This window comes from Sitophilus oryzae, unplaced genomic scaffold, assembly GCF_002938485.1.
Source record: "Sitophilus oryzae breed Bouriz unplaced genomic scaffold, Soryzae_2.0 scaffold_1274_pilon_pilon, whole genome shotgun sequence".
Classification (NCBI taxonomy): domain Eukaryota; kingdom Metazoa; phylum Arthropoda; class Insecta; order Coleoptera; family Curculionidae; genus Sitophilus; species Sitophilus oryzae.
Window position 1 is genome coordinate 1679513 of NW_022145920.1, and position 18403 is coordinate 1697915.

Genomic DNA, 18403 nt, shown 5'->3' on the forward strand with positions numbered 1-18403 from the left:
GGGCTGGCCGGTTTATAAAAGAAAGAAAAATTTCTTAAAGAATTATGAACCGATGCCTTGGAAGTATTAACTACAGTACCTAACAGGAATAGGTTTCTGTTAATTTTCCTTTTGGTGAGTATCAAAACCGCTACAATCCTAAATAGATTCATTAAAAATTGATATTTTAACTATACTTAAACGGAGAGGAACTTAATTGGTAAGTCAATCAAAATATTAAATTTGCAAAATATAAACAAGGTATGGCAATTGAAAAATACATAGGTGCTATTGATAGATACCTATGTGCTAAAAGATCCAAATAACAACCCAAACATAACAACCATTTTAAGAACCGTTATTCTGATTTGAATGAGATTTGGGATACCTCTATGTTAAGGCCTATGTTAAGGTTTAAACCTAAGCGTTTTTACATCGTTTAGGTTAGGTACCTTTCATCGCACTTTCACAAAAATCAAGAAAAGGTACGACAAAGGTAAAAACTACTCCGACCTTTACATAAATTTTAGTAGAAATATTTTCCAACTGCACAGACGACTATTTTTTTTTGTAAAATGGTCCTTCTAGTATTTACTACTTTTTTAGTATTAAAGTATTATTTTACGTTTTGCCTCTTTTTGAGAAAAACATGCTTTTGAAGCTTTTTTTCCTAGGAAAATTTCTAGGAAAATAATATATAAACAACATTGTGTTTTCAATTGGATACTTAAGTAAGAGGTTTCCTAGGAAAGTGATCTCTTTGGACGCATCTCTTGGATATTCCCGTAGGAAATTTTGCAGCACTACAACTTAAAATATCTAGGCTCAGGTTACCGCTTGGGCGCCTAGGGTTTTAAACTTTATCTACTTGTATAAGCTAAACAGAATTCAGTGTTATTTGTAAAATGTTAACAAATAGAAATAAGAGAAATAATATAAACAAGATGATTAATAAATACACTTGGAGTGAAAGAGGACGGCAGTCGCTCATTGATTATACTTTAGTAAACGAGAATCTTATGAGAAATGTACACGATATACATGCATACAGGGGAGCAGAAATAAACACAGATCATTATTTAGTTGTCGGAAAAATACAAATTAAAAAATATAAAATAAATCAGAATAAAGACAAAGTAAAAGAATTCAGATATAAAGTAGACCTTTTACAAGATCCTTTTTTAAAGATGGGTTGAACGATACTAATTTGCCATTTAGACGATGTTTTAGCGAACGAAGATCCTATACCAGAGTGGATTAAATAAATTCTTACAACACTACCAACAAGCGACGACATTGAAAAAAACGTAGAAAACATACAGACGGCAATTAAAAAAGCAACAGAAAAAGCCTTAGGTAAAACACTAAAAATAACTAGAAAAGAAGGACTAAAAATATGGAATGACGAACTGAAAACAGTGATACAGAATAAAAAGAACGCTTATCTAAGGTGGATTCAAAACAAGGAAGATCAACATTCACATGAAGAATATAAGATTAAAAGAAATTTAGCTAAACGCGCTGTTCGAGAAGCACACCAACAGAGCTGGGACAAGTTTGTAACAGACCTTGAACATGATTTATACAACCAACAAAGAAGTATATTCAAAATAGTAAAACATCTAAATTCAGATGAGAAAAATACACTCAAAATAGATAATATAACAGAATATGAATGGTTAAGATTCTTTACAGAACTATGGACAGACAAAAATATAACAGGAGAAAATGATATTGATGAAAATTACAGAGGATATATAGATCCCCTCACCTTGGAAGAATTGAACGATGCTTTGGAGAGATGTAAAAATAAAAAAGCAACAGGCTCAGATGGTCTAAATATAGAACTTTGCAAGTATGGTGGGCTTCTCCTTAAACACCGTTTACTACACTTATATAATAATTGCTGGTACCATGCTAAAACATCGTTTAAATGGCAAATTACTATCGTTCAACCCATCTTTAAAAAAGGAAACAGATAAATTTGCAGTAATTATAGAGGTATCAGTCTTCTCAATTCAGAATATAAAATCTATGCAAAGATGATCTGTAAACGAGTACAAATAACATCAGAAAATATATTACTCGAAGAAAAGTAGATTTAGAAAAGGTCGCTCTACGATTGATAACCTTTTCTCATTACAGCAACTAATAGAAAAAAGACGAGAATTTAACCAACAGACCCACTTAGCTTTTATCTCGGCTTTTATAGACCTAGAAAAAGCCTTCGATTATGTAAATAGAGACAAGTTATGGAAAATAATGATAAAAAAAGGATTCCCCATGCATTTAATTTATGTATTAAAGAGCTGTTATCACAGAACTTATATTAAGATCGTAAAAGGGGATAATACAATAGAAGTTAATAGAGGCACAAGACAAGGATGTCCTCTATCCCCTACACTTTTTAATATATATGTGGACCAGGTTATAAGAGAATGGAAAGAAATAGCACCAAGAGGTATCCCAATAGACCGACAATATTTTCTGAATATACTACTGTTTGCAGACGACCAAGTGATAGTCGTACCAGACGAGGATACCTTACAAAGGCAGATTCATCTCCTAGACAAGATAATAACAAAATATGATGGAAAAATATCTACCGAAAAAACAAAAGTGATGGCACACTGGGGCAAAGACGGAATCCGCACCAAAATAGGTTTAAGAAAAAAACCACTAGGTATAGCAAATATCGGACTTCAACTTCTTGGGATGCCACATAATCCATGATAAAGATAATGACTACATGAGAAAAATAAATAAATTCCAATCAGTGTGTGGAACTATCGCAAAAACTTTTAAAAACAAAGCACGGCTAGAAACGCAAGTAAGACTATATTATAATACATTAACGGTACCGATAGTATTATACGGAAGTAAAGCCTGGACTACCACAAAAGTTAAAGTACAAAGACAACGGAGATGACGTTCAGAACAACGGAGATGACGTTCTTACGAAAAATAAAAGGAATTAGTTGAATTAATGGTTAAATTAAAGTTGAAGTCAGGTGTCATGTCTACAGTTTCTTTATTTTTTTAAGACCAATGCGCTAGAGAATACAATTCTTAATTCCTGCTTAAATATTCAAAAAGTTAAGATAACTTTGTACTTTCTTGATAATATAAATCAGATTTTTCATCAGACGTCACTTTTGCTTTGTCTAAAGTCGTTTCCCCACTAAATAATTACCATATAATTTCAATTATTTTCTAAAAACTCCCAAGCCATCTAAGTTTATAATCAAATAAAACATGCACCATTACTACACTGAATAGATGAATTATATTTTTAGCCGACCATACCTGTGACCATACCATCAGGTATGGTAGCTATTAAGATCGGCAAAAAAAAAAGTTTTTTTAATTTCACTCAAAATTAGTTATTTGGGTCATAAATGACATAAATACAAAATATTTTCATGGTGTCTGTCTGTCTGTCCGTCGGTAACACGATAACTCAAAAACCGTTAAACCGATTTTAACTAAATTTGGCACAAAAATACTGTGGCACCCGAGAATCTGGCTATTAGTTTTTGGTGGCGGTGGGGGTTGTTAAGGGGGTATGGGAGGGGGTTAAAAATTTTAAAAAATCGTAACTCCAAAATTACAGTAGCTAGCAAAACGCGGTTTTCAATTTAAGATTAGGAATAATATTTGCAACAAAATTTGTAATAACATCAAAATCAGTCAAAGTCGCAGTTTTTGAGATAAAAAAATTGGAAAATTCCTTTACTTTGAAACTAAAAGAACTGCCTACCAACTTTTTATTAACATGTTTTAGTATGGGCGGCTATACGTGCCCCCCGGCGCCAATTTTTTATTTTAGTTTTCTTGGGTATTAGGTTCTGGTTTCTTCTTTTCTCTAAATTAAGTCATAGGACAAATAAGGAGAAAAGCTACTTTTTTTCGTGATCTTTAATTTTCAAAAAATTATTATTTTAATTAGGACAAAAAAGGAGAATAATAATAATTATTATTATTGTTACAGAATGTCAAAATGTTAACACTGATGAAGGCTTTTGGCCGAAACGTTTGCTTTTGAAGATTAAAGATCACGAAAAGAAGTAGCTTTTCTCCTTATTTGTCCTATGACTTAATTTAGAGAAAAGAAGAATCCAGAACCTAATACCACAGAATATCTAGCTACGCAACAGAAAAATACTCGAAATGAAAGAGCTAAAATTGCACAAATAGAATACTAGATGGCGCGACAATATCATAATCAGAATATAATTAGAAATTTTGAACTTTCGGTTTTGGATCGACGGCTCGTCGACGGCCTTGTAGCTCGGCTAAATATGCACAGTTGCCAGATTCAAAAAGACTTGAATTGGCATCCCATTCTTTTTATTGTGTATAATGCAGTATGTGTTTCTTTCTATTCTTCTTTTCTTATCAGATACACTTATATTAATTATTCCTTTGGCTATTAAAATAGTTTTAAGTATATTGTTACAAAACATATACATTTTGAATATATACTACCTTATAATGTTAACTAAGAAAATACCTTTAATTACCTTTAAAATTAATAATATACAGGGCGATTGATAGTGATATTTATTAATGCTGGAACGTTAGTAATGAAATATAAGTTTAATAATAATGGAAATAATTTATTAAAATGCAGTACAAAAAATGTTAACTGACTAAAAAATACTATAATAACAAATTTCTTCGGTTTGCCACGTTATTTATATAGACCTAGGTAGATTTTAAAAAGTGACACAGGTACAATTAATAATATATTAGTTCGTCATAAAAATTGCTGTCACGACATGACGACATCGAACAATAAATAAAAATTCGTAAAATAAATTAAAATTATTAATTAAACAAATCTTTATAAAGAAACGCAAGTATACCAAATTTGGGCCCAATCGAACTCCAGGAAATGATATCATAATAGTGTACTATATTATGGTACCACTCGATATGCTTTAAGGTACCATAATATTGCAATGTCACCGAAAATCCGTAGTATACCAAATTTAAGAACAATCGAACGCCATGAAATGGTATCGTAATATGGTACTATATTAAGGTACCACTTTATATACATAATAGTACAATCATATTAAAATGTAACCGAAGATACGTAGTATACCAAGTTTGAGCCCAATCGAACGCCAAGAAATGGTATCGTAATATGGTACTATATTAAGGTACCACTTTATATGCATCATAGTACCATCATATTACAATGTCACCGAAAATACGTAGTATCCCAAATTGCCCAATCGAACGCCATGTACGTAATATAGTACTATATTATGGTACCAGTTGATATGCTTCATGGTACCATAATAATGCAATGTCATCAAAAATACGCAAGTCTATATCAAATATGAGCTCAATCGAACGCCAGGAAATGGTATTGGAATATGGTACTACATTAAGGTACCACCTTATATGCATCATAGTACCATCATATTACAATGTAACCGAAGATACGTAGTATACCAAGTTTAAGCCCAATCGAACGCCAGGAAATGGTATCGTAATATGGTACTATATTATGGTATCACTTGATATGCTTCATGGTACCATAATATTGTAATGTCATGAAAAATAGTATATATCAAATACCATATGATACCGAAACAAACGGCGTCCAGCTGGCTGGAAAAGGACGATCGATGACAATTCCCATATAAATTTACATATAAAATGACAGCGATATTCATTTCATAGCCATCGCTAACGCCGTTTTTTCCCGATTATACGATATGAACTTGGTATGAACACAATCGAACGTCAGGAAGTGGTATCATAATAGTAGAACAATACTTATTATATTGTCGCCGAATTACAATGAAAATTCAGGATTCAATTATACAATCAAACGTCAGGAAGTGATTGTAATTTAGCTCATAAGATTTAATTCCAACTAACATGGCAAACTGAAAAAATCAGCTCTGATCTATTTTAATATGTTTAATGATGTAGCAAATTTGAAGGTAGGCTTTATCAGGAAGTATTACGATATGAATTACACAATGGCAACACTGCACAAAATTCTTTTAAATTTTGTTTGTAGAAAACTGTTTTCTTTTAAATTTATTGCCCTCTATTATGTAGTAGCGAAACTACCACATAAAAATATCTGATTTGGAGACAGGCTTTAAAAGCCTGTCTCCTTTTGCTACCTACAATTTTATACATGTAACGAGGCTTCTGTTGCGTAGCTAGATATTCTGTGCTAATACCCAAGAAAACTAAAATAAAAAATATATTTTAAGGAAAAATATATTTTAAGGTTCAAGAACTCTCCCACCTTCTAAATTATATTTTATGTACTTATGTACTTTGTAATAATAGGTAATTCTGAACTACTGTCTAAATACCTCCGCTTATTTAAATTCATTATAGAATTACTCCGGCATGGTTTTTAACCCCTAAAATACAGCACTCGACGTCTACCTCCTTACGACGACGTGGAGAAAATTCAATTTTACCCTGAAGGCTTTTAAACGACAGCTAAACGCTATTAAAAATTCGGCTTTGCTCCGTGAATTTTCTCAAAATTTCTCCCTATTCTCCGTCTGAATGGAAAATGAGCGGCGAAACTGTTAGTACTCGGGCAATTAGCTCGAGCTGACACTCTGGAAAACCTAATTAAAAGCAAACAAACGAAAAGGTTGTGAGTTCTGCCCTATGGCTTGTTATGGACTTACAGCAAAAACGTTTCGCAGACAAATTGTTTTTAATTGCAGTGTATTTCAGTTTCTATCTCTTTTTTTAAATATCTACTATTAGAATTTAAATTAAACATATTTATTTATTCCAATTGATAAACTGTTGATATTTTACCGGATAAGATTTTCTTCACCCTTCAATATCAGTCTGTAAATAAGTAGAGATTTAAGTATATTTTTAATACACATTGCCTTTAAAATGTTAAGTATTTAATATTTAAAAAAAATAAGTGACCTTTTTTCTAGAAAATAAAGCCGCAAATGACCGAAAAGAAAAACAATCTTACTCGAAAATATTATAAAATAATTCAGCCATTTTTTGTTTTGCGACCCTTTAGTCTATAAAGCGGCGCGTCATCGGCAGTGGGCAGGCGAACGAGGAGCTGAACGAAAATCGCAGCCAGCATTACGATTGCGATTTTCGTTGGCACCGGCGCGGTGCGGCGCGGCGGCGCACAGTGTTGCGGCCCACGGACAAAAATACGAAAATCGAAATTTTGATTCTAATTTAAAAATGTGTTATTTTAGCAGTAAAATATCCGTACTTATTAAAAAAAAGTAAATAATTATCAGGAATGCCTTTAGATCACAAAAATTTGTTTATATTTCTACAAAAAAATTACTCGATAAAGCAGTAAGTGTTGGAACGATTTTTGCTGTCACTTTAGTAGCCGATTGTTTCTTTAATAGTATTTATATAAGTTTTGTTTTGCTATATTTGCTTTTAGTGAAGGTAAGTGTATTAAAAATAGTTAACAGAAATCGTGTGAGTTCATCACCCTAAATTTACAAAAAATTTAAACCAATCGTAGTTCAAAATATATTAAATAAAAGTATCAAACTTCAAGTAAGCTTTAAAAAAACATATCAAACAGATTTTGTGGATAAGTAGCCTCATATTTGGACATTATAAATCTGTGATCCGTTGCTGCTACTAACATGCACTTTTTGAGTTTTTTTCTTTTTTTAAGATAACGCAATTCTTGTTCCGAACACGGCTTTATTTGATATTATGGTATCAGCAAAAAAAGAAGACGATCTTCGAATGCTAATAAATAAATTAAAATTGGAAAAAACTTTTCAAATAAAAGATGCCCGGATGATATTTCGAAAATATTAAATGAAAAAATTAAATATTTTTGTTTAAATGTGGCAAGGCTTTGGAGAGATTGCTCTAGGAATACTCTGCGAACGAAAATCGCAATATTGTGATTTTCGTTCGCAGCTCCCAACTCATCGGCCTAGACTAGATCGCAAAATCACATTCGCAATTTAAAAAAAAAGTTCCCAAATTTATCATTTAAGTCAAATAACTATAATATACTCAACATGTTTATTTTTTGTTATTAATGTCATGTATTGACTATTTCCATTCTAAATATCTCGAGAACGGTTGCTCGTAGCCATTTTTACCAAGAGAAATTTCTTACGTAAAAAATCACGCAAATGTTTATTTTTTCACTCAGTAGTTTTATTTAAGTACGGGCGAAAAGTTATTACCCTTCAAAACAGTTAAAACCAAAAGTTAAAACACATGTAGGGTGGCGCCCCCTATAAATAAGAGTCATATTGACATCAAAATCAAATTTATTATGTCAAAAAACTCCTTGCTACCAATTTTCATCCAAATATTGACGCTACTTCACAAATTATTTGGAAAAAATCGAAATAAAAATGAAACTTCTACACCCTGTATCTCCGAAACTAAACATTTTCGGACATACAACTAAACGAACTTTTTTACTTATTTTTATCTGAAGAATATGCTGCCTTCTAACCCATAGTAATTAAAAAGCGGCTTTTTCACGAGGAAAATCGTCCCAGTTTAAAACTAAATAATTCACCGCTAGGTGTCATCCGGATTAGAAATGAGCAAATTGAAACTGCGATTGTGATTTATAAATCGCTGCGACTGAAACCTGCGATTGCGATTTTGATATTTTTAAATTGGTACGCTGTAAACTGGGAAACTCAATCCCAAAATTTTCAATAAAAACAGAATAAATAGCGGAATCATTTTTTTTATAAAAACTTACAAAGAAACTGTTGGGTGTTTCGATGCCATGTGCCTTTTAAAATTTGTAGTGCTTGTTTTTTATGATATTTTTGCTGCACACATATTGTACTTAAAATTTTCATCAATTACCAAAAAAAAATCCACAATTAACTTAGTTTTTTTTTAAACATGTTTGATTAGAACAGAATAAATTTAAAAGGGAAATTAAAAATACATAAAATGTTCAAAATATTCGAAAGTGCTTTTAGACAGTCTGTAGGTATACTAACGAAAAATTTATTATAAAAAAGGTTGCCGCCCACCTTACAGATAACTAGAAAAAAAACTGTTTATTTTTTCTTTTTTTCTTTTAAAAACATTTTCTATATGTAACTCAAAGAAGCCGACGCGCGACGCCGACGCGACGGTTTTGATACGGCCAGTTAAACCTAAGGTCAAACCAAGTGCAAACTTTCCAACTTTTAGATAAATAAAAGGACAATATTACATTTTATTATATTTGAAATTTCTCTAAAATTAAAAAACTGATTGTAACGGATGTATTTAAATTAACATAGCAGCCGATCCACAACTGTTAGTTAATATTCAGAAAATTATATTATATTATGGATTGTTATAAAAATGTTTATAATATAATATATAACAAAATATAATGAATAAAAAGGGCTGAAAAAAGTATCCATATTAAAAGAGTTTCTTTTCCGTACTCTATGTCTTCTAGTAAATAAAGGCTAAAAATAGATATTTTTTTATAATTTGAATCCAAAACTGTCCTTATGAATCATTTGTAAACAATCTGAATTATACCTGGGAGCAACTGTACTATAATTAGTCATAACCGAAAACAAGAATTTTTTAACCTTTTCAATCCATAATTATATTATAAAGCTAAAACTATTATCAAAATTTAAAACTAATAAATTATATATATTATGCTGTACATAACATAAGCCTATTTTCCAACGCTTCATAAAAATTACGGGGCCCCGATTGCGAATGTGATTTTGCGATCTAGTCTAGGCCGATGAGTTGGGAGCTGCGAACGAAAATCACAATATTGCGATTTTCGTTCGCAGAGTATTCCTAGAGCAATCTCTCCAAAGCCTTGCCACATTTAAACAAAAATATTTAATTTTTTCATTTAATATTTTCGAAATATCATCCGGGCATCTTTTATTTGAAAAGTTTCTTCCAATTTTAATTTATTTATTAGCATTCGAAGATCGTCTTCTTTTTTTGCTGATAGCATAATATCAAATAAAGCCGTGTTCGGAACAAGAATTGCGTTATCTTAAAAAAAGGAAAAAACTCAAAAAGTGCATGTTAGTAGCAGCAACGGATCACAGATTTATAATGTCCAAATATGAGGCTACTTATCCACAAAATCGGATAAATGGATGTCTTAAAATGCTTAGTTTCGGAGATACAGTATAATAAGGGTGTAGAAGTTTCATTTTTATTTCGATTTTTTCCAAATAATTTCTGCAGTAACGTCAATATTTGAATGATATTTGGTGTTTGGTGTTTAAAAAATTATAGATATAGAGTGTATCCAAAAGCAGATAACTAACACAAGTTTAAAAAACTTCAACATCAGAATAATATTTTTATTTATAAAATAAGTAGATAAATTATAATGAAATTTAAGTTTATTTAATATTAAATATATTTTTTGAACACCCTGTATAAATCGGTCCAAATTTCTGTACAGCTAGTTTAAGATACACTCTATATCAATATATTGTGGGCCTATGCAAAATGTACAATGCCTTTCGTACCATTTAGGACCAAATGTATGTCTATTGTTTACAGTCCCGCAATTTTGCGGTTCCGCGGAATTGATTGCTTTAATCCCGCAGGTTTGCGGGATTGAGATTTTGGTGCGGGATTGCATTCCCTAATCCGTACCTGTACAAAACTACTGAGTAAAAAAATATACATTTACGACGTTTTTTACGTAAAAGGGTCTCTTGGTAAAAACCGCTACGAGTAGTGATTTTCGAGATATTCGGAATTAAAATTATCAATACCTGTCATCATTGATATAAATTAAACATGTTGACTAAATAGTTATTAGACTGGGATCATAAATTTGAAATGTTTTTGTGCTAAAAGTTCAACAGAAACTGTCTTATCATCATGTTTTTGTAGAAAAATTTATGATTAATTTAAAACAATAAAAATTTCCCAAATTTATGATTTCAATGAAATAACTATCTATAGTCTGTCCAACGACAAGATCCTTGACAGTGATATATGTGTCTGTCATTTTAATTTCAAAGAAGTTTATTTGATTTTACAAAGAAATAAGTTGGTACAATTGGAACGCATAGCAGGAAATTAAGATATTTAAAATTTGAGTGACAAGTGATTACTTCAAAATATTGTGAAAAAAACTGTATTAAACTGAAAAAATCTTTTAAGTTATTTTATTTAAAAAAACGGTATGTGTTAATACAAAACAAACAAGAACAAAACTCCACGTGCCAAAAAAAATAAAAAAGAACTATATATTACTTTCGAGCTTCAAGAAACTTTCCGCATTTATTATTATATTAATCAATATAAGTTATGTACAAATACAAATTTGTAATATTCCACAGGAATAAATAAAACAATATAAATAGAACAAACTATTTTATTAATAATAACACATACCGAATTTTAAACCTTAAAGGTTGATTAATTAACTTTAATTTTAATTTTTTTACAGCAGTACCTTTTGACATTATTTTTCTGCAGTACTAAAATCTATTATTTACCTATCGTGTGATGTTCTTATTTTACAGCTACTGCAGCTTTTAGTATATTAAGTTTAGTACGATCCTTGTACTATATAAGAGATGCACTTATTTGTGACGAGATGATATACAAACTTTACTTATGGCAACTTTATTGGTGTATAAAACTTTCTGCCTGGGCATCGAGTATTAACTATAAACTGTGCTCTGGGTCTACAGTTAATTTTCCCTCGATTTTTCCTCCACTTGACTTCAAAAGACACAAAACACACGTAATAACACGAATCAAAATGCATCATCTTCCAAAACGCAAGGTATTTAACATAAGTTGACACAAAATTATAACCTATAATTTGGCAAGACTTTGAAAACTCTCAGAAATCTAAAGGCGGGTTCATACGCATCGGCGTCTGTTTGTCGTTCATCGTTCCGTTAAACCAATAAAATTGAAATATGATCTGTCATTTTTAAAATAAACCAATAAAACTGGTTAAAAACAACAAGAGACGACGCATGACGGATTTATATTTAAATCCATCCATAGTTAACTTAAAAAATATTAGAAACTTTTTTTTAGTAAAATAAATAGATTGGTATGGACGTCATCCGCTTTTCTTCTGTCATAGTCTGTCGAAATCTTACCTGAGAAAAAAACAGAAGTGTTTATTTTTTGTGAATAATTACATGTATTGACTATTTCCATTCTAAATAAATATCTTGAGAACGGTTGCTCATAGCGATTTTAACAAAAATATATTTTTTACGTAAAAAGACACAGAGATGTATATTTTTTCCCTCCGTAGTTTTATACAGGTACGGACAAAAAGTTATTACGCTTCAAAACAGTTAAAACACATGTAGGTGGTGCCCTCTACCAGTAGGAGTCATATTGACATCAAAATCAAATTTCTCATGTCAAAAAACTCCTAGACACAAATTTTCATCCAAATATTGACGTTACTTCAGAAATTATTTAGAAAAAATCGAAACAAAAATAAAACTTCTGCACCCTATATCTTTGAGGCTAAGCATTTTAGGACATACATTTATACGAACTTTTGAACTTATTTTTATCTGCAGAATATGCTCCCGAAGTTTCCGGAATAGAGCTCGGATCACGCTGCATATTCAAATTCCGTTTCCAGGACTATATTAATTGGATTTTGTTATTGCATAACGGAACATATTTTCAAAACAATTATTTCTAAATTTTTCTTTAAAATCCAATTTGTCACAAAATTCCTCTACAGAATTTGTCTTTTCTCCGTAAGAAAATAGTACATTTTCCCCCAATAAAAAGAATGGACTTCTCTAATTAAAATTTTAATTCAAGTTCGAATCCAGGAGTTATTTATTGGCAAAATAGAACCGAGAAAAATAAATTTTCTCTCGAGGTCGGGAAAAGAAAAAGGAAAGTTTGATTAGCGCCAAGGAAAATCCGTGTTTTATTATATTTTGTCGACTGGGAAAACACGGCTTTGTTTTTACCTTAATCTAAAAAAGGAAGTTACCAAATGATATTTTAATACAAACATTTCAAAATCTTTTAACAAAATCCAACAAAATATATATACAGATTGGATTTTCCCAAAGAAAGTATAACCAAAAAAATGACTACGCAATTATTTTTTAATGTAGTTAAAGAAAAGTTTACACATAGTGTATTAATAGTATTTAAAAAGTTTTAATGTTATTCCGAAAGCAGAATTTGTTGCCTCAAAAAAACACAATAGTAAATGAGGAGTATGTAGTAACAAGTAGGATTTGTCAAGTAGGATTTGTCAAGTAGCAATTGGAATATTCCTTCGATAAAAAATATTTTTTAAATGCGAGGTTCGTATTAAAAAAAGTTAAGTATTTTTGTGTGATATATCGTTGAAAACATTGTTGATTTCTCTCTACAGTCTTAAATGGCCACTACACTACTCGCGAACTGGACCGAATTAGGTCAAAGTCGTTGGTCCGGGTTGTAGTCAATTGTAGATGAAAAAATCTAAAAACACGGTTGTGTAGCTGGATAAAAGTGACGCCTACAGTAAATATGTTTTAAAAATAAAAGATGCAAGTATCGCACTACATAAAATAAATTGCAGTAAAAATGGCATCAAAATCAAACCAAAACAATGCTTGGATAAGCCCAAAAATAAAAATATGATATATAAAGGGGCCGGCAATGGTGCGTCGGGCATAGCTCCTACTATAAAGAAATTACGGATTTTGTATATGTGCAAACCTAAAGAATATATTACAGGAAAATACACACATGGTCAAAATTATTGCATATAACGATATCTTTATTTTATTTTGGACCTAATATGATTCTTTTTATATTTTTGGACATATTGGCTTACTACACGACTAACTAATATCTAGGTGCAACTAGGCTGTTATTATAATTTTATTTCATAATGAGTGAAAATCAACAAAAACAAATTTCATTTTAAACAGAAAATATTGAAAACAATTTTAATTATTTCTCACAACTAATAATAGTCTGTATTGCCTCCTCGAGACTAAATGCAAGCTGTGAGAAGACGTGGCATGCTCTCAATTAAGTTGTCCAGAAGATGTTGAGGAATGGCTTCCCATGTTTCGCGCGCAGCAATTTTCAATTCATTTAAGGTACGGGGGAGGGGGATCAATCCTTTTGGCAATATTGCGTTTTAGCATGTCCCAAGCATGCTCGATCACATTCATATCTGGAGACATCGATGGCCACCACAGTTTTCCTTATACCCTCTTCCTCACAAAATTCGCGAATCGCTAAAGTGCGATGGGGAGGAGCATTATCGACCATGTAAACAAATTCATCCCCCACTGCCCCTCGAAATGGACGCACAATAGGCTCTAAAACGTCTCGAAGATATGAGGCACCTGTCATTGTTCCATCAATAAAAACAAGAGGAGTTCGTGCTCCGTGCATTATACCTGCCCATACCTTAATACTTCCCCCTTGAAACGGGACACGGGGTTGAGCTGCATTCAAGCGTGCTCGTCTTCCAGATGCTCTCCATACCAAACTTCTAGGCCTATTCTTGTTTCATCACTAAACATAACGAAACTCCAGTTAAGTAGGTCTATTTGTTCTTATCTCCTCAGCCCATTGTAGTCGCGTAATTTTGTGCTGTAAATTAAGCTTCGGAACATGTAGAGGCCTCCTTAAATGTAATCCTCTGTCATGGAGTCTTCTTCCTATGGCCTTTCTTGAAACATTTACTCCTTCAAGGCGAGCTAACTCGTTTTTAATAGCAGTACTAGAAAGCAGGGGATTACGTCGTGCAATATTTGACGGTCTTGCACAGCAGTAGGAACTCTCTTTCTACCTGTTCCAGGCCGGTCTGCTTGGTAACCTCGTTTGTCTCTCTGAATTTTTTTAATATTCGCGAAACATCGCTTTGGTTAACTCCTACAATTTCAGTGAAGAACTTTCAGAACTTAGACAGTGTTACTATTCTTACTCTATTAAACTGTGAAATAATGTTTCTAGGCATTTTAAGGCCAAAACAATGGTCAAATTTCTTCTGAAACCCAAGAGATCGCAAATCGAAATGTGCAAGAATTTGTAATAATATTGGGTCTGAACATTAAACATTGTTTACCATATCCATTTCAACAAAAAAAATGTTTATTACAGATTATCAAAGATATGTATAAAAAAAGATTCTTTAAATTCCTTTCCCTATATTTTTAAACGATAAATGCAATAATTTTGGTCAAGTGTATATTTTAACTTCTACAGGATGGTTCAAAAAAGCGTAAATGCATCGGGATATTTTTTTTAATATAACATCATGTACGAATATATTATGCCTTTTTGGCTTCATTATATATGCATTTTTGGCTTCATTTCTGATCACTTTATACGTATATATCCTAAGATATTTTATTTAATCTGTTTTGATCGTTTCAGAAATATTAATCTCTGAATTATCTCTATCAAGATATATTTAACAATATCCTAGGATTATGTGAAGTGATCAGGAACGAAGTCAAAAATGCAATAATATACAGTGTATATACACCAAGTGTTCCATTTCAAAAAAATCATCCCGATCCACTAACACTTTTTAAGCCACCCTGTACAAGTTACAATATTTTTCTGAAATACATCCTGGTGCATATTTTAGGCTTGCGCTTAAACAAAATTCTCAAGTTTTTTTATTGTATGAGCTACAGATGACCGACGCACTATTGCCGAACCGTGTATTTTCATATCAAAATTCCATCCCCAGCCTATCAAACAAAAAATAAAGAACAAGAACTGACCACAATAAATCAGTTTTATACCTAAGTTATAATATATACTTACAATTAATCTCGTGGACAATTCGAATGTGAACCAGGCATTGCAGACGTGCTCTATCGTATGGAAATATGGATGGGGCTCTGTGCAATTTACCTCTTTAATGTTATCGCATTCGACTCTCATTCCAGGGTGAGTTTTCAAGCAGAAGGAAAATACTGAGACACATATGAAGAAAACAGAGGCACCCGCAACTATCTGAAAAGTAAAAAGAGAATCTGAAAAAATAGTTGATAGTTCAAAGATTGATCGGATTTATAGAAGCGGTAATAACACAACAGCGGAAAGTCTGGTTGTGTGAGAGAGTGCAAAAGTTCGTCTACTAGTTTGTTTGTTTGCTATTATTACTCTATTACTGGAAAGACAGTGACATATCACTAAAGGAAATGTGTTTCTCTACTCTAACTACGTGTTCAAAGAAAAGTTTTCACTTTTGTCTCCCTACGAGGTTATTCGTGTTGCCGGCCGTAGAGCAAGCAGTAGTGTGTCGATCTGCAGTGCGAAAGGTACTGGGTTCGATCCCGAGCCAGTACGGTCGCTTTATTATTTAAATGCAAATATTAATTTATCTAAATAGAGTGACCAACGAGCCGCCTCCTCAAGGAAGGCAATGGCAAATCACCTTGAGTATATTTGTCTTGTACAGCCACTCAAATAGTGCCGTTCGGATTCGACGATAAACTGTAGGTCCCTTGTACTTGTGTCCCATTTTCGTTTGTTTTACAGAGTAATTTGCCTTGTCATGAGCTTTCTAAAAATATAACATACCATAGACTTATTTTCATAAAAAGGTAAAATATACATTTTTTAACTTTTTAACATAGGCAGCCGTTTATAATAGTTAGTCATAACAATTGAATAATTTATTCAACGTCAAATTTTGGCTATTGTCTTTTCCGTGCTAGTTTACGTGTTGTTTTTCTTTATTCACTGTATGTGCTAAACGTGACAGAACAACAAAATTTTTATTATTTTGAAAAATATGATAGGAATAATGTTTTACATTAGCCAACGAAGATTCTGATCAGCGGCATCAGAGCTCTATTTAAACAGATAGGTTACTAGGTACAGGTTTCCTTGTAATTGAAACATTGCAATGTATGTACACATGATCGTATTCCAGATATACCGAGAGAAGATATGCAGATAAACGCATATTTCGAAAAATACAGAGCAACCTATTTCAATATGGATGAACAAACCCAGATCAAAAAAATATAACAAAGAAAATAAAGCATTTGGGGTAAATGTTTTGGCATCAGTTGAAGCTACACCAGAAACATCTACAAGATGCATAGAGGAAGATGTGGGTGTATCTAAAACCCAAATGCAAAAAATTTTAATTAATTATTAGGTATATTACTTTTTTTTGAGTAAAAGTTCCTAAATTCACTAAATTCATTATTTCAATTATCCTTATACAGGGTGAGTTTCCTACGAAAATGGGTATCCCGGAAACTACTGGAGATAGAGAGTCGGTTAAATGGGGAAAGAATTGCAGTTTTGTGGGGTCATTAATATCCGCCGGAAAAGTTCATGGCTTACTAAATATTTCGAAAAAAACAAGTTTCGGCTATTTTAAAAACTGTCCCTAATTCCATTTCCAGACAAATTCAGATAAAAGTTGTAGATAATCACATCCTTCTATAGATCGTGTCCTCCGCTTTTTTCTAGAGCCTGTCATTTTTGACATATGATACAAACATGTTTTTTTTTAAATGGAAACCATAGTTGGCCATGACTTCATAAAAAGCGCCATTTTTTAAGCTTTTTAGTGATATAAGCTATAATATCTTTTCTTCGAAAAATTACTGAGTTATAGCCAATTCTTATCATTTTTAAACAATTTCACTTAGTTAGCTATGGAAACAAGTTCAATCACCGTTGCTCTCAGAAACGTGACACATCCAAACTTTGTAAATTCATCCACATCCAAACTTTGTAAATTAAAATAAACAAAAATTGTAAATATGAATTTTTCAAATAAAAAAAAGCGCGTAGATACTCGCGCATCAATAGAGTGGTTCCAACATGACTTTCATTATGACACACTACCCCCCACTCCCCCATAATGAAAGAAATGTTAAAAATTATATCATAATTATGCAAACGCAGGGATAGGAAGAGGAATTTTTATGCGGTATGGTTAGCAATAAGATTTACAAAGTAACTAATGAATTAAGAGAGGCACTCGAAGTGGCGGTACGAGAAAAGTTTAATTAAGTCCTTCTGTGAGAATAGGTAGTAATTCAGTTTTAAAAAGATGCAACTCAAATCAATGGCGGATTTTTTGAACATTTTTTAAAACTTAAAGTGTATGTAGTGATATTATTTTTTTAAACTTTAGTTTGTGTAATGAAAATTGTAAAGAACCATTTAGTAATATATTCTGACTTTTTATAAGTTATAAATCATAACAGAATAAAAATACCATGCAATCTATGTGAAATTAGTCAAGAAAGATAAGAATTGGCTTTAACTAAATTTAACTTTCCTAACGTTTTTTGAAAACCGTTCTCTAAAAAACGTAACATTCACCGGTCAACGTATCCTCGAAAATGTATGGTCAAGAAAAGTTGAACCAATAATCCTACACGCTTTTCTTCATTTGAAAAATTCATATTTACAATTTTTGTTTATTTTAATTTACAAAGTTTGGATG

General features: G+C 31.7%; 1 protein-coding gene across 3 annotated transcripts in view; it reads right to left on the bottom strand.

Moving 5' to 3' along the window:
- Nucleotides 1-18403, bottom strand: part of LOC115874318 (potassium voltage-gated channel protein Shaw-like) — a 162510-nt gene that overhangs the window by 56187 nt on the left and 87920 nt on the right. For all 3 annotated transcript variants that reach the window (XM_030889425.1, XM_030889424.1, XM_030889423.1), the window contains exon 3: nt 15748-15939. In XM_030889425.1, the coding sequence (XP_030745285.1) occupies nt 15748-15939 (192 nt within the window). The remainder of the gene's footprint in view (nt 1-15747; nt 15940-18403) is intronic.